The sequence below is a fragment of the Limanda limanda genome, chromosome 13, assembly GCF_963576545.1.
Source record: "Limanda limanda chromosome 13, fLimLim1.1, whole genome shotgun sequence".
In the NCBI taxonomy this organism is placed as follows: domain Eukaryota; kingdom Metazoa; phylum Chordata; class Actinopteri; order Pleuronectiformes; family Pleuronectidae; genus Limanda; species Limanda limanda.
Window position 1 is genome coordinate 26,373,004 of NC_083648.1, and position 21,623 is coordinate 26,394,626.

General features: G+C 39.4%; 1 protein-coding gene across 1 annotated transcript; it reads left to right on the top strand.

The window, feature by feature from the left end:
* The first annotated feature begins 15,786 nt into the window (after nt 1-15,786).
* Nucleotides 15,787-19,599, top strand: penka (proenkephalin a). Its single transcript, XM_061085154.1, has 2 exons — nt 15,787-15,930; nt 19,000-19,599. The coding sequence occupies exons 1-2, from the start codon at nt 15,787-15,789 to the stop codon at nt 19,597-19,599; spliced, it is 744 nt and encodes a 247-aa protein (XP_060941137.1).
* The last annotated feature ends 2,024 nt before the right edge of the window (nt 19,600-21,623 follow it).

A 21,623-nucleotide genomic window follows, 5' to 3' on the forward strand; every position in this document is an offset into this window, starting at 1 on the left:
ACTACTTTGAATAATTTGTACTTTCTTGATTCTTGTTGTTCTTAGTTTGTACCCTCAGGGTTGAATGGACTTATTGTAAGTCGCTTTGGATAAAAGCGTCAGCTAAATGAAATGTAATGTAATGTCTGAACCCTAGTCTCCTTCATGGACCAGACTTTTGCCAGTTTATTAGAGACCAGATAAAATTTTTCTGTGAGATAAACTGCCCCTCCTCCCCCAGTAGTTTCATATTATGGGACACGCTGAAAGCTTATCTAAGAGGGCAAATAATATCTTATACAAAGGGTATCAAAAAGAAATATGTGGCAGAGATAAATCAGCTAGAAGCAGATATTCTGAAATTGGAAAAGGAGTTTCAACAATCTGGGTCTAAAGAACTTTACCAACGGCTGGTTAACAAAAAACTGAAATACAATACTTTACATACCTTTAAGGTTGAAAAAATCATTTTAAGAACCAAACAAAAATAGTATGAATTGGGAGAGAAAGCTCACAAAATCTTGTCCTGGCAATTGAGAACAGAGGAAAGCTCAAGGACAATTAATGCAATTCAAACTGAAACTGGTGCAATCTCACACAACCCAACAGAAATTAACAACGCCTTCAAACAGTTTTGTACAAATCTATATACATCAGAATCGCCAGAGGATCTATCTAAGAATGATACATTTCTGTCCACTATTGAATTGCCGAAACTCAGCCATGAAGACCAAAAGAATCTTGATTTGCCCTTCACTCAGAAAGAAATTGAAAAGGCCTTATGCTCACTACAACCCAATAAATCACCAGGAGAGGATGGCTTCCCCCATGAATTCTACAGAGAATTTAAGGACTTACTAACCCCCCTTATAATGGATGTGATTAATTTGGCATCTAAAACTCAAATCCTTCCTGAATCATTCTCCACTGCCATAATCAGAGTGATTCACAAAAAAAATAGAGATCCATTAAAGTGTTCCTCTTTTCGACCAATTTCATTATTGAATTCAGATTATAAATTGATTTCCAAAGCCCTGGCAAACAGGCTTGGCCAACATTTGCCAAAATTAATAAACCCAGACCAGAGTGGCTTTATTTTGAAAAGCTCATCAGCCAATAACCTGTGCAGACTCTTTAATATTATCCATCTAATGAAATCTAAAACTGAACCTAGTGTAGCTGTAGCATTAGATGCTGAAAAGGCCTTCGATAGGCTAGAGTGGCCGTATTTATTCAAAGTTTTGGACAAGTTTGGATTTGGCAATTTGTTTATCAATTGGGTGAAAACACTTTACCTTAAACCCAGAGCCAAAATTACCACAAATGGACAGACTTCGACAGCATTTCCCTTGAGTAGATCGAGTAGACAGGGCTGTCCTCTGTCTCCAGGACTCTTTGTCCAGGCTATTGAACCACTTGCTGAAGCAATTAGACGGGATCCAGATATAAAGGGGTTCAGAGTGGACCAAATCAATCATAAAATTAATCTCCTGGCAGATGATGTAATTCTGTATCTAACAGACCCGGTTAACTCTCTCACGAAATTACAGACGCTGCTAAACATCTATGGTGCTATTTCAGGATACAAGGTCAATTTGGAAAAAAGTGAAATTATTCCAATCACACACTTTGATCACACCAAACACCAACAAACAACCCCATTTAAGTGGCTCCAGAATACTAAATATCTAGGAATAATTATAGACAATGATCTTAAAAAATTGTACAAACTGAATTACCTCCCATTGCTGAGTAAAATCGAGGAAGACCTCTACAGATGTAGGAACCTATCCATTACTCTAATTGGTCGAATAAACTGTGTGAAAATTAATATTCTCCCGAGGTTGCAGTATCTTTTCCAGTCCTTACCTGTTCCATTACCTGAAACCTTTTTTAAAACACTCAACAAATAAGTTTCAGACAGTCAACAGACAGTTTTTATGGAACGGTAAAATCCCAAGGATGTCAAATGAAAGACTAACATGGGATTATAGCCTAGGAGGTGATGCTGCCTCCTCTTGGATACAAATTGGACTTCGTCCTCTGAAAGAAGGAGCTTCCAATGATTTTATTTATAAATGGAACTCCAAAACCATAACAGGACCGATAATCCTATTTTGAAACATTTTATTAAAATATGGTATGAAGTTCAAAAAAATCTTGGGCTGAATTTGAGCTTGTCACCAAAAAACACCTCTAAAACAAAATTAACTTGTACCCATGACTCTAAATAATAAGATTCTGGAGACTTGGCATGACAGGGGAATCCAGCATCTGGAAGATTGCTTTGATAAAGGACGTCTCATGTCTTTTGAAGAACTAAAGAGGAAGTATGACTTGTCCAGTAGAACTTTCTTTTGTTACCTCCAGTTAAGAGCTTTTTTGAGAACTAACCTGGGCCCTGAAATGATTCTACCTATGTTAACTAATGTGGAAAAATGCTTCATGAGGGAAATGTGTGCAAATTTATTTCTAAAATGTACTCAATGTTGCTGAATGAGTGCCCAAAACCAGGATTACACAGATCCAGGGTGAGATGGGAATCAGACTTTAATATAGCAATTGATGAACAACTCTGGTCAGATTTGTGCCAGAACAGTCTGTCAGCAACGGTTAATTCCCGGTACAGACTTTTGCATTATAATTTTCTTCATCAACTGTACCTCACCCCACAGAAGCTACATAAATCCAAACCTGAATTGTCAGAAATGTGTTTTAGATGCTCCTTCCTACACTGTACCTGGCTTTGCACAAAGGTGAGATCCTTTTTTGTTAGACTTTTGTAATGCCTTAACTAAGATCACAGGAGTTACCTTTCCATTGGATCCTGAGCTATGTTTACTGGAAACTTCACAACTTTCAACGGGTCTTTAACGAAGCTCCAAATTAAATTTGTGGAATTGCTTTATGTGTGGCCCGGAAATGTACAGCAATGACTTTGAAGTCTGAATCCCCGACTCTCATAGACCGATGGTCTGTGGAAATGAACAGTTGTATTCCTCTTGAAAAGATTACATATAGTCTCAGAAAGAAGTTTAAATTATTTTTGAAAATCTGGCAGCCTTAATTGGAGTACATGGATACACCACCAACGGTACCATAGGACTGTAACTATTTGGAGCTCTGAATTAAATTATTTACTGTGTCATTGCGGTATTTCTCTGTGATTAGTCATCCTATGCACCAATTTTTTTTGTTTTCTCTTTGGGTGGGGGGAATATTATTTACTTGATTTATTTAATTAGTTTTATTTAATCTATGTGTGTATTTTTTTTATTTTGTTATGTAATTTTCTGTAATGTTTAATGTAGAGTGTTCTGTATGCTCTGCATGTTCTCTTCAGTGTGAAAATATATGGAAAAATAAAATATTCAAAAAAAAAAGAAAGTTTTACAATTGTCGGACACCACCGTGACAGCTTGCAGGTAAATATCAAGGTTAGGTTGGGTTCCAGAGAAAATGCACAGAGCCAATGCACACAATTTTATGTTAACATTAGTGACATCCAACACAAAAAGCCCGCTGCTGATGCTGCTGTCGTGTATAACAATTTCACTATATTTATGTGTGCATAAGCCGGCAGCTTTAGTTTGAATTCAATGTCGCCCACTCTGGTCTCTTGCATGCAATTGACTATGGTTACCGGTGTCGCTAACCTCACTTTTCTTTAAACTGAGTTGTCAGTGATCAGCGTTTGCGTCTCAATGGGTGTGTCATTAAGTGAAAAATAAAAGGAAAAAAGGGGACGGGTGCTTTCTAAATCATGGGCTTTGACTCAGACACAGTCGCCCTGGGTTCCTGACTGCTCGATAGAAGTCAAGGAACTGCTAGCGGGGGATAAGCTAAGTGACTCCCTAGTGGCTTACAGGGCCTGGCTAACTACTGCTAAAAATGACATTATTGTAAAAACTGTTTGTTAGTCACGATCACAGTGATGAAAAAGGCCAATTCCAACAGTTGGAAACATGTAGCTAAACTGGATGATTTGAGAATAAGAGGGTAAAGTTAACACTTTGTTGTTCAGTTGAGTTGAAGTATGATGCTCAAGCATTGGACATTGATTGCTTGCCGGCGCCATAACTTCTCTAAAACTGTTTTGTTACTGGTGCGCAATTAATGCTGGGATAGGTTGGGCCAGGAGGGATTCACCTGTTGGAGCCTTTGTTTTTGGGGATGTAACAACAAATTTGTCAGCTGCATTTTAAGGGGCCTTCAAAATCGAACAGCCTTGTCATGCCGCTGTGACACAATCCGCCTTTAATGCACCCTCCAAAGGATGCAGCCCCTGGATTAAGATGGATTGGAGTGTGCTGCTGGCTTGGCATGATCTTTGGTTCCTGCTCTGACTCCTCCATGCACCTATTTAACATTCAGCATTCATCAATTGACTTAGCTGCAGTTTAAAAGCTTCACCTCCTATACCATTAATGTTGCCTTACCTTGTGGTATTGTTGCTTCATATGAACTCTTGCCAGTCCCTGTATATTTTTGGATTCCTGTATTTTCACTTGTGCCCTAACCCTTCTTTGTCTTTGCTTCGCTGTAAAACACTTTTTTCCGCCCAAGATTGCATACAAATGCTGGTCACTTCAGGCAATGATATGGCCTTCTTGTGGCCCGAATTGTGAATATGGTCCAAGAAGCACAAACAAATGTGGGCCCCCTGGTGCTGGTGGGGCTGATTTGACTTGCAAAAGAATTTGCTTCATGATTGGTTCTTGTCAGCAACGCCCCTTCTATTAGTGGTAAATGCAAAGATTTGCTAAAACTGTCAGTAACATTTCACCTTGTCATCAGTCCAGGAAAATAACTCCCTGCTCTTATTTTCCAAATTGTTGTTTTTCCCAAATAGTAGCTCAGCAAATAACAATCATTTTCTTTGCTACATTGGTACGAACATAACCAGGTTATCTGAATCGCCACATGATATTCATTTTTAGATGTGCCAATGCTGTAAAACTCAGTTTTCAAATGAAACCCTGGATGAATGGATGTAGCCTCTTCCTATGAACTGTGGATTTGCCCTGTACTCTTGGTCCCCACATTGATTTGGTAGTTTCGGGTTTTGGTTGGTTTCATTGCTGTTCCTTTCATCTCTGTCAAACATTTTCATAAATAAACAATGTTGTGCTCTATACTAGTGGTGGTTGCCGGTTGTATCCTGGACATTGAGTCCCTTGCTTAGAATCCTGACAATATTTTCAAAAGGGCTGTAATGGTACAATGTTTTGCCTCTATTATTTTATGTTCTGGCAGTATAAGTTTTAAATTCTGCTAACAATCCTGACTCTACCTCAATGTGTTTGTACTTTATCTCTGCTTATTCTATTCCTACCCAGTGTGCTGTATACATTTTTTAAGCTTTTAAACTTGTTTTATAGAATATGGTGTTTAAGTCTATGTTGGTATGAATGTTGTATGTGCATCCTGAGGTACAGAACAGCTACTGACCTACATTATGGTCCAGTCTGTCAAACCAAATTGACAAGCCAATCAAAGGAAAGATTGAATAAAACCACTGATGGATTTTTCAAGGGCTTACAGAATCCCAGCTTTCAGCATTAATCACACAATCACACAAACACAACGGACAACATAGTTGACTTATCTTTTCAGCCAGTGGTGCCCTATGAATGTTGTTTGGACAAAATGTCTCCTTTTTTCTAATACAACTACTTTTTATGGTTATTTTCTAGACACTGTAATTTATTTTGTTGTTATTGTTGTTGGGGTACTTTCAGGAAATGTGCTCTCTCAGTATCAGATGGAAGCTTCCAAGGTGGTTACATTGTGTTGACTGCCCAGCATGCCAACCTTTATCACAGTCTGACACCTGGCCCAAGGTAGAGACAAAGAAAATTGGTGAAAAAGACAGCGTTAAGGATCCTGTAAACTCCAAGGAAGAAATAAAGAGACTGCAAAATACATGTATATATATATATATATATATATATATATATCATAAAATTGCAGATGCTATGTGTTTGCCACCGGTTTATTCATCCTGTCCCCCCTTCGCAGTGATCACCCTGTAGTGTAAGAATTCATAGACTTCATAGATGAAGAATCCTACAGTCACCTCTCCTGTGGTGATTAATGACCCGGGTGTTGAGGTTATGTGTTTTGCACTATAACCTTAGCACCAGCTAAGGTAATAAATTATTTTGAGCCCACACATCGCCTCACTAAATGCGGGCCAACGAGATAAAGGTTAGGTGTCTTGTGGCGGTGAAGTACGCTTACTTTGACCAGGCTGACGTTTAGGTAAATTTCTCCTAATATTGTTTGGCTCAAAGCATGCTAGGCACAGGTGCTTCTGCCTGCAGTGTGCAAGGGTGGTGAGCTCTGTAGACTGGCAGAACCTGCAGGATCTATGCTGAAACTGATCAGAGGAGAGTGACTTTTGTGTAGCCTGATGTTCTGTGACAGTACGTGATCAAATAGACTGACTTACATTTTCAGGCAGTTATCATTACAAGAGGTTCTCACCCTGTGTAGGTAACTCTGCTGGGGGACATGTTGCCCCTGAATCTTCAGGTGCAGGGGCCTGGACATGAACTGTCACTGGTTTGGGGCACTTCAATTTGGACAGCAATTGTTCTTTCATTTGAATTCGGTAGAGATCAATTTGCTCTTGAATCTCACTGACTGTCCATTTATCTGGTGCTTTGAAAGCAGCAAGGGTGGAATCTAAACATGAAGTTTGAAAGAAAACGGTCAAACCCCTTCCATCTGTTGATGTAATTTTATGGTCGTAGACATATCGCAAAAGACATAAAAAAAACTGCAATATATGATATGACAATATAATAATATATTAGGCCAATTAGATGGAGCCCTACTGCCTTGGAGCCCTTTAGTAAAATGAGAGGATCAAGGAAACAAAAAGTGGACAATGAGTGCCGAGTGTTTAACACGGAGTCGACAACAAAATACTTTTTCACTGAAGTCCAATCGAAGGCTGTATGCCTGATATGCCGAGAAATTGTCGCACTTTTCATGGAGTACAACATCAGCCGTCACTTTGCTACGAAGCATGCTAACTATGCTAGCAAGCAGTCAACGCAAGAACGGACAACGTCTCTGAAGGCGGGTTTTTGTTAAATGGCCTTGCAAATAAGTGCTTTGCTACTTGGTAAAGGCCATATCCTTTCATGTAATGATTTTTCCATGTCATTTATATTAGTTCACAAAAACACTCCATCCATCTGTTCTTGGCCCGGCCCCTCTGTCTTGTCTCATAGGGCTTAACAATATGTGGCATCCTCTGCCCTTAACCCTCAACAGTAAGGCAAAACTACCCAAAAAAACTTTTACAGGTGAAAATATGTTGAATCCTCATAGAGAGCATGTGAGGGATCCCTGTTCCAGACGGACAGAAAGTCCACTAGATGTCACCTGTAACTTAGAACATCAGCAAAAGTGTAAATAAATAAATATAAGTACATAAAATTATAAATAAGCATCGACTGCGAGCCCCTCCACCCTACCCATGCACAATTAGAGGGTAAAGGTTAAGACAGTCACAAAAGTGCATTGGTACAGTGTTTGGATTCTTAAACATAAATTAAATCAACATGACATGAATTATTCATTTTATTCTGTCTTTTCTTATACTTTCTAGTTTGGCATAATCTAACACATTGAATGAATAAAATGTCAAGCTAGTGCTACCCTAATGATGAAGTGATGGTCAACCCAAAGACTCAGCCTCTCAACATCCTTCATATATTGAGTTCCAGATGCTTCCATCAGGTTTTAGTCTAACCAAAGGTAGCATTAATAGACACAGATTCCTTTGTTCCATTTGCCATGTTTTTTTTAAACAAACTATAACCACAGCTGCCATGTCATTGGGTTTTTGTTTGGTGACAAAGTCGTAAATATGGATCTTGTGCTGTGTTGTTGTGTGATGTATTGCATGTTTTATGTATTTGCTGGACTATTGTCAAAAAAAGCAAATTGCCCCGTTTGTGACCACTGTCTTCCATGCCTTGTTATTAATCATTTCTCTTCTGTCAGTTCAGATCCAGTCACCCTCACACGCCACTAATTACCTCATTCCCTTCACCTGAGTGTCCCCACACGCACACTCACCTGCTCCCCATTCCCACGTTCCTTCATCTGTGTATTTATACCAGTTAGTTGCATTCACTCTCTGCCAGATTGTCTAATGTGTTCCTGCCTAGTTATCCAGCATTATATTCCCCATTGGATTAATTTGGTGTTCGGACTGATATCAAGGTTTTGACCCTCCTGCCTGTGTTTTTGACTGGGGTTCAGCCCTAGTCATCACACCTTCGGGGCAGTGCTGTTCAAGTCTGGGTTCTGAAATTAACAATGTTTTTGAAATATTCATAAATAGTTATTCTTTGCTTATGATAAACAACAGATGTGTAAGTGGTCAATATAGAAGTTCATCTGTAACTTTCAATATTGTTAATGATACTGCATCATGTGTGTGTTTAAACCATCTACCCATAGCCAGCATGAAATATTGTTTGACTGTCATTTACAAGGTGGCTTCACATGTGTAATAAGGGTAAACTGTGACCACAACAATTGCATTACAGGGTAACGCAAACTCAATGCTAGAGTTTACATTAACTGCATCAGGTTTGGCTCAAGTTCCGATATGAGAAACAGAAAAATTGGGCTTGAATCTTGCTATCTCACTTCTCTTGGTTCAGTCTCTCTAAACTGTATTAGACAACACAAACGTACTGTTAAATTGTATGCTTATATGTCTCCTGCCAACAGTATAGTACATAACCCAAAAAACTACATTTGTACTTCAAGGCAAGCTTCAATATTATGGGGCAAATAATTTCACAAAAGTAAAAGGAATTGAGGCCTCTGGAACTCTATGTGCATGGTAACTGAATTAATACCATCTAGAAAAACCGCCAAAATCCATAGACTGTGTTGAGTGAAAGTATTAATATTAATTAATTAAGAAACCTATGTTCCTGAAAATGCATTAATTTCAAGCTCCGAAATAATTAATAGTGCGAGTGTTGTATATGGCTCAGCTACAGTAGCAAACATAAGGCTAGAGTGATTATATTGCAAGTGATTTTCAGCACCTTCTGTAAAAAATTTTAAATTAGTTCAGTCTGTGTTCTCCAATTTCCAATAAGCACGCGCATAGGCAAACATTGAAATGCACAAACACACACATATATAATCACAGAGGCACACAAAGAGCTAATGACTACCATTGTAAGTTAATCTTTATTGAGGCTCTTGTTCCTGACAAATAAGTGTTGGGAACAAACACTGAGGCGCTGCGGTGATGTTAGCAAAACGTATTTTCTTAATTAAAAGCTTGTCTTTGTTATACCTGCACAAATGATAACAGCTATCTATGTGTGTGAGATAAACTGGGGAGTAGGAGCTGTATAAGAGTAAGCAACACTATTTGACTGTGTAAATACTGCAGTGCATTAAGTGAAAAGATATTCTGTGTCAAGATTTGTAAATGAATAGGGAGAAATTAACACAATACACAGAGATTACTTTTATGGGAATGTAATCAGTGTGGAGTACCATGGGTCTGTGAAAGTGATAATGTTACATGAAGATTTGTGACTGGCGGGTAGAAAATTGGACATATATTACAACAGAAAAAAAATACCAACATTTTAACAATATATGCTTTAAATACAATACGAGTAACAGAATCTAAATGTAATTTCCATAACAAATCAGATGTTAAAACAGCACAGTAAGTCTCTTTTTGTACATGGACAATGACACAAAGGAATCCAATAACTGCATTTTCCTTCCAAGATATACAGTATACTTAAAATTGACCATTAAATGTTTTATACAAAGGTAGATCATTTATTTTTTTGCTTAGCTTGATTATGGAGTTGTGAACTGTTAATCTGAGTTTGTATATTTCACTGTGAAAGCAAATGTATGGAATTGAAATACAATAATGTCAAATAGTCAACAACAGCAATTTAAAAAAGAGAGGTGCACTAAAAGTTGCTAATCCAATAAACCTTTTGTGAGGAGCATTATTTTGTACAAATATGTTAGAAAGGTACTTGCCCATTAGATAATGCTACACTACAATGATAAACACCAATTCAATAAATTAAGATATATTATAAATTTTGTACAAAACCACAGATTTTTCCTAGAAATCCAAGAGATTTAAAAACACTTCCAAAAACATGTTGATGTAACTTGTGTAATGTTTCTTCATTATCAATAGCAGCTGTCAAGTTGACTTATTTCCTGCAAATAACAGGGACAGCTTGTTTGTTTGAAACCATATTGAGAGATTGAACAGATTGTAATGTATTGCTTTCATAATGTTAAGATGTAATTATTTAGTAAAAACACAATTGATCATTAATTCCTTAACATTTTTGCCTCTGTGTGGTTTTATTTGAGCAGTACACAGATTTGTCTGTATGTTTCGCTCTGTCTCTGTTTCTACTCAAATGTTCAACAGCCGATTTTTGAATCGTAATTGCTATTATAAACCATTGCTGCATGATGCACTAAAATATGCATTTCAATAAACAAGGGTCGTTAGATGTCTTTTTGAGCCGAAAAGGTTTTTGTCATCAGCAAAAAGCAATGTTAATGCAATGTTAGGTACTGCAACAAGGTTATTTATATAAATAAGAAAGAGTTAAGGTCCTAATATAGATCCTTGTGGTACTCCACAATACATTATATTTCTTCATAATTCCTGACCATGAATGAAAACATTGACTTCTATAATAAACATAGTAACAGAGCAATTTATAAATATCTATCCATTTTAGAAAGCAGAGAAGCTTGATTGATAGTGTTTATGAAGGTCTAAAAATGTACCATTGCAAATTCATTATTATCTAAAGCTGTTTATATCCACCTGATATATTTGTTTGGTATATCATAGAAGTTGAAAGATTTTTGCGTAATCTATGCTAATGATTACAGAGAATATTGTATGTGTTCAAATGTTTTAGGATCCCTGCTTACACCATTTCCCCAAGATTTTTGAGAATACAGGGCGTGGAGGACTCTGTTTGCCATATCCACAGCCATATCTGCCGTGGCGCTGCTACATGAGGTTTCTGGTATGGGTACTCTATATCCTTGAATAAAAGTACACAACTAAATGCCAAGACACTTTGGTATGAAGGTGTGTATCTTCTGATCCTGTATTAACAATCAAAACCCTTTTAAAACTAACAAATGGATTCAGTAAACATGAGTGCTTTTACTCATAAACAGTAAGCTTTAACTCAGTTGAACAATTTGCTTCTTATTTAGACATTCTATCTCTCTCACACACACAGTTTAATTTGAGAACATGTGCTTACTGTCACAATTCATCATTTGGAACCTAGCATCCCTACTTTCCAATCTCTCTTTGTTTATAACCCCCCATCTCCTGCCATTCACCATCTACCCATCAGAATTTCTCATACTATCGTCCCTATCTTAATCACCTGCTCATCTATCTATGATTAGCAATCGCCTGGACATCCCTGTCCACAGCGGCTCCATAGCAGATTATCTGCTTATGTTCCCATGTGTGTCCCAATGCCAATTCTGTGTAACCTGTCTACCTACTTTCCAGCTTATCTATCGTTCTTTCTGTAAGCCCAGTCCTCTTTGTTTGATCGACTGAATTTCTTTCATTGCACTAGCTTGTGTGGACTTGGGTCCTCTCCACCTGTGCAGTGTCTAGCAGCCTTACCTGACACTTCTATAACAAATAGGTAAAATTACTAAGTCTAACTAAATGTAGATTTAAAGGTAACGGGAAGGTAGGAAACTTTGTCAGAGCTGTATGTTGTATTTACAGACACATGTATGCTGTGTTGCTGTTGCAGTAGTTACTCCCCCCCGCCACTAGGAGTCGAAGGGAAACAGTGACATAAATTGGTGACGAGGAGGAGATCTTCAGGACAGAGTCCACCACCTTTCCTTCCTCAGGTTGGTGATTTTCGGGGGGAAAGAGGGGTACAACTAGCAATAGCACCACCATCTGACACGCACATGGGCCGGTTGGTTTATAAGCAGCATTTATAAGCAGCATTTTGCGGGTTGTCCCCTCACTGCACCTAAAGTGTAACTAGTCAAGTATGCAAAGGGTGACTTACCTGTCCTTTGTTGCCTATCAGCAGCAGCGGCTATTGCAAATCAAGACGTCAAAGTTCTAACCCTCTTCTACATAGTGAACGCTGGATCACCTCTACTGGGCCTAGACCTGAAAAAAGCACTCAAGACCAGTGTCATCGATGGAAAAGCGAGCTACACCGAGGAGGATGCAAACAAACCTGCTCCTAACACACAAACATCCACGGTGCACAACATTGATTCTGCTCAAGCTCACCAACTTGGATGTGTTAAACGGTTCATTCATAAAGACCAAGTTAACACCACAGGGAAAGCAGTACGCCAAAAGTTGAGACATCTACCTCTTAGTATAAGCAGGCAGTAGTTGGCTGAGCTCAACTGCTTACTCGAAGCAAGCATCATAGAACCAGGCTTGAACATGCAAAGGAGGCATTAGGCTTTGTGTTGACCTTCGTGAACATAATAAAAGTGTGATCATGGACTTCTACCCTCTCCCTCATATGGATAACTTGTTCGCAGAATTGTCAGGAACTACACACTTCAGCCAGATTGACTTAAACTCAGACCTGACGCAGTTGCACTCAGACATTGTAGAACAAATTGTTGCCTTCACTTCCCGCACCCTATCAGCTGCTGAGAGGAAGTTCTCCACAGTATGAAAAAGGGGTTTTCGCCTGTGTTTGGAGTGAATTTTGACCTGTCTCCTTGTGAACCGATTTCTCTGGTGTGGACAGGGCTCATGAGTTTCTGAATTCAGACAAAACTTAATTTATTGTACTTGGCTCAAAACATTATCTCATCATTCTGTTACTTTTGGATGACATTTCCTGAGCCTCCCTTTCTACTGTAAGAAACCTTGGAGTTCTAAGCTTCACTCGGACAAGCACTGACCTCCGGATAATCTCTGACATTCTGCAGAGGGGCTATAAGTGAGAATGCAAATATCAGTGTCAGAAGCCATTTCTAACAAGCGATGAACGCAAAAATAAAATAAACTAAAAGAATACAAATATCAGGATAAAATAGCAGTGCCACTACCAAAGAGCTGTTGGTGATAAGCATCAACACCAGTGTTGATGTAATGTAAACAAAAATGTGACATCTGCAAAATGATTTATATGCTATGTCCTTCCTCTGCATGCTGTACAGCTCCTTAATGTCTGGCAGCTTTTGACTAGGACTTTTCCGTTGACTCACTAATAAAAAAAGTCAACCCTCATTCCACCTAGACAACACTAGAACCCTAGCCTGGGTGCCAGACGAACTTAGCCCCGCCCACAACATTTGTTGTTCGGGAAGTTCGGTCTGGAGTCGCTCCGTTGGGGAGAAACTATGGCCGATCAGGAGCTGATCGGACCAATCAAATCGTCAGGGCGGGCTTTATACGATGATTGACAGATGATCTACAGTGACGTAATCAACCACGTCACCAGAGAGCGCTGCCTGCAGAGCTGAGATGTGTCAATGCTGCATCGAGTCTGTTCCAGCAGACATCGACAGCGCATTCATTTTGAAAGAGGAACGTGATCAAGGCATTTGTAGATCGAGAAGATGTTTTTGCCGTCCTCCTACGGGATTCATAAAAAGTTTAATTTATCAGCTGGCCCCGATGCTGCAGCCACACAAGCAGTCATATAAATAAAAAGAGAGTGGGGTTCGCTCCTCAGCACATATGAGACAAAAGACACATGTTGGGACGCTGTTAATGTTGGAGCAACAAGGAAGTGTAAAACGCTCCTGCAGAGCCATGACAGCGGAGCTCTGCCACGCAGCGTGCGGATCAGCAGCTCCGTGGATTTCTGGTAGGGACGGATCTCTCTCAGAGCCCCGGTCCCGGGCCGGTCGCGGTCCCGGTCCCGGGCCGGTAGCGAGGCTCTGAGAGAGATCCGTAGCGGGCTTCTTCACGCCGCCGGCGGCCGGGGCTCTCACAAGCAGCCCTGGCCTCCAGCTGCTTCCTGGGGGCTTTGCCTCCGGTGGATATACGAGCGGCATTAGCAGCATTTCCATTGATTTATTTAGAGAGTGAATAAACTCCTGAAACAGACAACTGACAACAACTATGCGTCGCTTGACATACGTCACATACTACGTTGCTCTGATTGGTTGTAGGTCTATCCAATTGAGCGAAGAGGCATTTGGTTTCCTGGTTCTGTTGAAACACGCCCCATAATCACAGCCCAATGGAGCGGTCTCAGACCTTCTGACTAGAATAATGAGTATGACAACGTCAGGCTACTAGAACCCATCTTGCTTAACAGAATGCTGAAAAACGGTTGTATGCATTTGTTACCTGTAGGGTTGATTATTGTAATGTTTGCAGGATGTCCCAGTAAGTCTGTGAAAAGGGGTTTTAGGAGGCAGAGAGCCAGTAACGGTGCTCCCACCAAGGTCACCAAGTGCCAGAAGGGGCACCACCGTTATGATCATCATCATAATAATCATTCATAATGATGAATTGGTGCTCGTTTGAGAGGCCTCAGAGACCCTTTGAATGAGGAGTCAGGCAATATGCCCAGGCCACAATGGTTGCGGAAAGACTGCACCTTGGTTCTTCTGTGTTATAAAAGTTAGATGATATATGAATGATTTCCCCATCTCTGATCAAACAGAAAATCATGATAATAAAAACATTATGATGGGCTATTGTCAGGAAAACAGTGACTGGAGCACATTCGATGTTTATTAAATGAACATTCCATGGATCACAGTGGCACAGTGCCTCAAACTCTGCAAGCTGAGTCATCTGGCCCTAGAACATCATGTAGGCTGTGTGTTATACATGTTTGTTAAGGAACACGGACACACGCAGTTCTAAAGTGAGACATTAATTCCCATTGAGAAGCTGCATGGTACCCATTTATTATCTACATCAAAGCTTCCCAAGAAGCAGTATAACAGATGATTTGACAGAGCTGATGTGTGACAGACTATACGTGTGTGTGCGTGTGTGTGGGCGTGTTTGTGTGTGTGTGTAAAGATAGAGGGGAGTTTGTCACGTCACCTAATCACCCTCCCCCATTTACCCGGTGACCCGATCCACACATACTTAAACGAGCCCATTGCCACACCAAGCACTTAGAAGTCAGCCATCAAGTTGTTTTTTCCTCTAACCGGTGAAACCCTGCACGAAGCGGTCCCGTGAAACTGCAGACAGTCAGTCAGAGAGAAGAGAGGAGACTGTGCCGTCTAAGTGTGTGTGTGTGTTTTTTGCCGATTGGCTGAACCGTGGCCGCTCTGCCCAGCTCCTACCACAAACTGAGAAGCGCGCACCTATATTGATCGCACGAGAACCAGTCACCTTCTCTGCCAGGACCCCCGAGGGCGCGCAGAGGTAAGATTAAAACAACTTTTTTATTCTGAAACTGCAACTCCTAACACTGCAGTTATTAGCTAACTACTGGTTTCACTTGCATCGCTCACACAACAGAACCGGCTTCGTTCATGTTTACACATGTATTTACGTACATCTTATATCTTAATTGTCATCATCATTAGCTGCACTAGGAGGCTGGTAGTCGTATTATATGGAGGTGAAGTAGTAATAGTTATAGCCATAATATTAGTAGACTTGCTAAACTGACATATCTAGGTTATGACCTTTATATATTCTATCAGTCAGTGTTGTCAATGTTAATTGTTAATTCTAAAATATCTGAAGTCTGGCTAACTTTGAACCTGCTGTAATATCTCTGCTGTCTCTCTCTGCTCTCAGCCATGGCTGCCTCCGCACACAGCAGCTGCATGTGGATGTTAGTCGTGGGAGCGTGCGTCTCACTGGTAGTCGGAGCGGACTGTGGGAAGGAGTGTGCACTGTGTGTGTACCAGCTGCTTGGACAGCAGTCTTCTTTCTCTTCCATGGTAATCTCACTTTATTTGATTGTAACTATACGTTCATGTTTGGTCCCTACAGACTTGACAAATTAATAATTAATAAGAAATCATGTGGCCCGAGATATCCAATTGTCGCAGCTATGGTAAAGCTGAACCATTCAGATAAATCCGAGTTAATGCATTATGTGTCATTTTATCAGCTACAATATATATAGCTAAGGATAAGATAAAATAATTAAATAATCCTGTATAAGTCCCACAATGTGGCATTTTGCAATGATCACTACCATATTAAAGTGTATCATTATAATAAGAAAAATACATATAATGTTTTTTTGAAAATGTTTAGTGTTACATTCTAGTGGTTTATTTTCCCTTTCTTTCCTGCCATTTTCAATGCCTCTGTTACTTTCTGTTTGTCATTATATCCATGTCACTTTCTCTCCCAATCTATTTCTCTTAATTTCCTTTTCATTATTTTCTATCTCCTATTCCTGTATTCTTTACCTCCTCTCCTTTCCTCACATCACCATGCCCTCAGTCTTTACATGACAGTCAATGTGTAAATATTCTTTAGATTAAAAATCAAACCTAATATTTACATTTCAGTGTTTTACAAAAAAATTAAATAATTCAGATTTGTTATTGTTATTAGTGTGCATCACAAATATTTCCATTTAGCTGATTTTACATAGCCTATTGGTGTTTGCTCTCCTTTTAAAATCTGGAATATCGGTATCTATGCTTTACTCGGTCATTAAAAGATACAAAATAATATTTTCTATGCTTTCCTTCTTGGAAATATTATACTATATTAACAAATGCTCAACTACAAATGTTGTAAATATAATCACATTTTTTTATTGAAATTATATTAATTTAAATTATATTATTAATCAACTCAATTAATGCACTTTATTCACACAATAAATTACTTATATAAAAGGAGTTCTTCTCAATTAAATATTTTCTTGAGGTTTGGTATATATGAAAAACTGTCCATGTCTGGTCTTTGCTGTCTTTCTCCTTATTACGCAATCATTATTGTTTCATACCTCCCATTATGGCCACCAGAGGTAGCTGCTGGCCATCACCCTCCAATCCCCTGAGGTGCCAATATGTCCTCAATTCAATTTTCCTGTTCATTAATTCTGTCTTCATAAGCCAGTGGCGCTGAAACCTCAGCAAGATTCCTTTCTCTGTGCCATCAAACAGGAATTTCTGATGGTTGAATTAAGTGAAATCCAATGACACATATGAGGTTTGGAGCAGGTGAACCCAGCAGTAAGCAGCCCCCAAGGCCCAGCAGACACGTTTAGTCTGATTATACTTGTGCCACTGGGCTTATACAGACGCGCATGGTTAAAGGATGACTGGGATAAGTGGGTTGTGGTGGGGGGACATGCAGTTTTTATAGGCGAAGCTGGTATTAGATATGTTAGTAGGAGCAGGCTGGTACAGATGGTTTTAAAGGAGAAATTGTGTGTTTTCTAAGATGTTCAGGGAATAATTTTGGTATTTTGTAAACAAATTGGGCTTTTGTGTTCTCCCAAACCATCTGTGGACAGTTGACTGTAATCTCTCTCGTTCACTGTTTTCTGTCTTTAGAAAGACTTTAGTCTTTGTGTGTTGTTTGCTATCTGAACACAATCGTTGCTGCAATTCACACAAATTCTCTCTGTCTTAAATTTCAGGTGTTCATCAGACCCTATCATCATGGTTTAATATCGCTAAAACGAAAAATCTTTTATGCTGTCGGAGATATGAATTGCAGCCAGAAATGGCTCTCCACCACAATATATATTTTCATATGTCCAGAGCCAAGAGTTGTTTTATTTTTCCATGATCTATTTGGCAGATCTAAATACATTTAAGCTTGGAAAGTGTAAACTAATGTGTTGCAGCCTAGAATGCTTTTAGTTGTTATGTTTTCAGTTATTTAATATCTCAGATATTGAAATTATCAAGTGTAGAGTTTCAGATTGAAAGGATTTCTCACAATATATTCTCAATCACAAGCTCAGTAGTGACACATTTTAAGAGATCGATTATCATTTCAGTTGTGAGTCATAGTTTTTTATTTTCTCAAAAGTAACCCTTTAATACTTTCAGAAATTTTACCTTTGTCAATTAGGACAACTTGTTTCATTTTTAATGTCTTAAAGTGTCAATCATTTTATGAGAGTTTATTTTCAGAAGGCTATAAGATCTACATCAATCTTATAATCATTCATTTTACCAGGACTCGGTATAAGTGAGAAAGACAGCAGCAGCCAACACTTCCTGACTTTTTGTAAAGATTCTAATAACTGGATGTACACTATGATGCCACTTAGTGGTTCTTAATAATAGTCTTAATCAATTAATCAATCAAATTGTGTATGTTTTGCACAGATTTACAAATCACAATTTGTCTCATAAGGCTTTAACAAGGTGTGACATCCTGTGCCATTAAGCCTCTTTGCCTGGTTAATGCCTACGTTTTAAACTACACTCCCTCAGTTCTAATACATGATGTGGTCACTGATGTTGGTAGCTTTTGTACCACACAGATACTATGGTAATCATTAATCATATCGTCAACATTTTTTGTGTCAAATAATCATTTGACATGAAATTCATCATTTAGGGCTGCCAATTTCATCAACATACATGAACCCTGTGCTGATTACTTAAATTACCACTCTATTCACACAGTATTGTCAGACAGTGGAGCTCCTCTTACTAGTGACTGAAAAGGTTGTTGTAATTACAGACATGACATGAAGCTATGTTCATAAGAATACAATAAATATGCTGCAAAGTGGGGATTGTTGCGTTATTAACCTGTGCTTGTTTAACTTAACCCTTAATTGTGCTAGAAGAGATGTGCTTGCTCAGCTTCAATCTCTTAAACTCTAAGCAAATAATTGTAAGTCATTATGATGATTAGAATTAAATTAAGTCTATAAAGTTTAGGAGTTTCACAACGAAAATTAAAGGATTCTCTCCCTGATAAAACCACTGATTCATGGATAATCTAAGCTTGAAAGTGCACATGTAAAATCAGCATCATGCGATTGGTTTACAGTGTATTGATACGACTGTATATTTCAGACATGCTCACTTGAGTGCAATGGTGGGTTGGACAGCCAGAAGCTTCGCTTGTGCCGGGACTTCCTATTGGAGGAGGAAAACCACATTCCTCTGGATGCCGACCCACGTCAACAGCGGGAGCAGGAAGCAGCCGGTGCCATGATGGATGACACTGAGGATGCAACATCTCCAGAACACCAGCTGGCCAAGAAGTATGGGGGCTTCATGAAACGCTATGGAGGTTTCATGTCTCGCCGGTCCTCTTTGCCAGAGGGGGCACTCGAGACTGCTGGTAACAAGGATGAGGAAGAAAAAATTCGCCTAGAGATCCTTAAGTTCCTTAATGCAGCAGTCGAGCACGGCAGTGAGGGGGATGGTCAGGGCGTTGAGGCAATTAAGAGGTATGGAGGCTTCATGCGGCGGGCTGCAGGAGGGGTAGAGCAGAGTGACCTGCTGGAGGCAGTGTTAGGCCGTGGGCTCAAGAAGCGCTATGGAGGTTTCATGAGACGTGTGGGCAGGCCTGAGTGGTTGGTGGACAGCAGCAAGAGTGGGGGGGTGTTGAAACGGGCCTGGGAGAACGGCAGTGAGCAACAGAAGAGGTACGGGGGTTTCATGGACTAGGATATCACAGTAGTGGCCCTTCAGTCCCTCAATCCCTCCAATCACTCGTCTTCAACCAATCACCTTGTAGTCTGGACTTGTTGGTGTCAGAATCAACTCCCCACTCTCTCTGCTTACTACATTGCATCATCTGGTTTTGTATAACGTGTTGCTGCCTGTTTCATTGGATCAGTTGGTCCTGTATTGATAAAAAAGATAAACAAATATTGTTCAGTACACAAACATTTTTTTGGTCTGTTTTTGGTTTCATCAATGATATTATTTATTAAAGACTCTGTTGATCGAGGTTTGTTGGTTGAGTGTATGATTTTAAATTTAACATTTTTGTGTATGTGTCTGCAAGTCTCCCACTCCTTAAAACCAAAGGCTCTTCAAACATTAAAATATGCAGATATTTGCTGTACTTACCTATGAATCCATCACCACAGCTTACTGATCTGCCAACATTTTGACATAAAGTATGCTGGTACCATTTGTCCCTCTAAAATATGCAAACATCTCAGCTACACCTTGTGGGTTTGACCTAAGCCTGCAGTACTCTTGTCTATGCAAACAAAGTTCTAGTTTCCCTTAAAGTAAAAAAAGAAGAGTTCAACCAATAACAGCATCGTATTTGTTCCCCTTGCCTTAACCCAAATACAAAGATTATTTAAAGCATAATGTTACTACAAGTTGATCCAACTGGAGATCTTTATTTTTGACTCCATTTTTCACCATAATTCTATCCCTCTCATTCCTCCTCTTCACTCTGACAGGCTGTTTCTTCAATAAAGGACAGTTAATTATTATTATTAAGGCCCGAGCACTGATAGTGCAGAGCTCTGGTGCGGTTTTCTTAGCAAATTGCTAAGAAAACAATTTGCAAATTAATTGGCTTTTTGAGGGCGTACAAATGCTTGAAAACTCAAAGTTTCCAGAAAATCCAAAAGTGGTGAAAATTCATGTATTCTTGAGTAATAAGGGCACCGACAGTGCAAAGCCCCTATTGAAATTGGTCCGATTATAAGGGCTCGAGCACGACTGTGTGAAAAATAAGTCTCAAGGTGCATTTTGAAAAGCGCAACAGGAAGCCGGTCATTTTGGATTGAGCAGCCATTTTGGCAATTTACACGTTGTGTATTTTAACAAATGCCTCCTAGAGCTTTCATCGGATCAAATTCAGTGAATGTCATCCTAACAAGATGGAGATTAAACTACCACTACCCTGATTTGAGATTTTTCTTCACACAGTGTGACCGTGGCTTGGCTTCAAGTATTGATTACTCGCAATGCAAACACGAGGTTGTTGTAGTTTGGACATAAATGGTCCAATCTACTCCAAACTGGACATGTAAGACACGAGTCCCGGCCTGATGACATCTGCACAGAAATCATGACTCAAAATCCCAGCGATGCATTGCTCCTCGTCCATTGACCTCAACCATATCAAACTTTGTCGGAAGGGCCTCGAAACATTAATGATGAAGTCATATGGTAACAGGGATTTTTCGTGGAACACCATGTTAGTGTTATGATTGACCGACATGTACAAAAATAGGTAGGGACATGTGTTTTTTCATTACGAATAATAAACTCTTTTGAATCATGTTTGACAAAACAGGAAGTCGGCCATTTTGAATGAAGTTGCCATTTTTGACAATTAACACATTTTTTTCGGTACATCACACGGTCTGACAATATTGCCAAAATTTGATGATTCACCTCGAAACTCATTCACATGATCATAGTCCCGCCCTGAACAGTAGAATGTGTCGATATTGACTCATTGTCACAGCGCCACCTGCTGGCAACAAGAAGTGACATGTTTTATACTTTGAAGCACTGCTGGCTGCCTTACAATATACAGCTCAAATGACTTCAGACAAACTATAAGAACATGGTCAGAATTGTGACATTCCCTCAAACCGTATAAACAATGTGGTGCGGCAAAGGTTGATCCTTCGCCATTGGAGAAGAAATTCTCATAAATCCACTGTACATCAGACCATAAATTCTGTGACATGATCAGAGTCGAGGCCTGATCA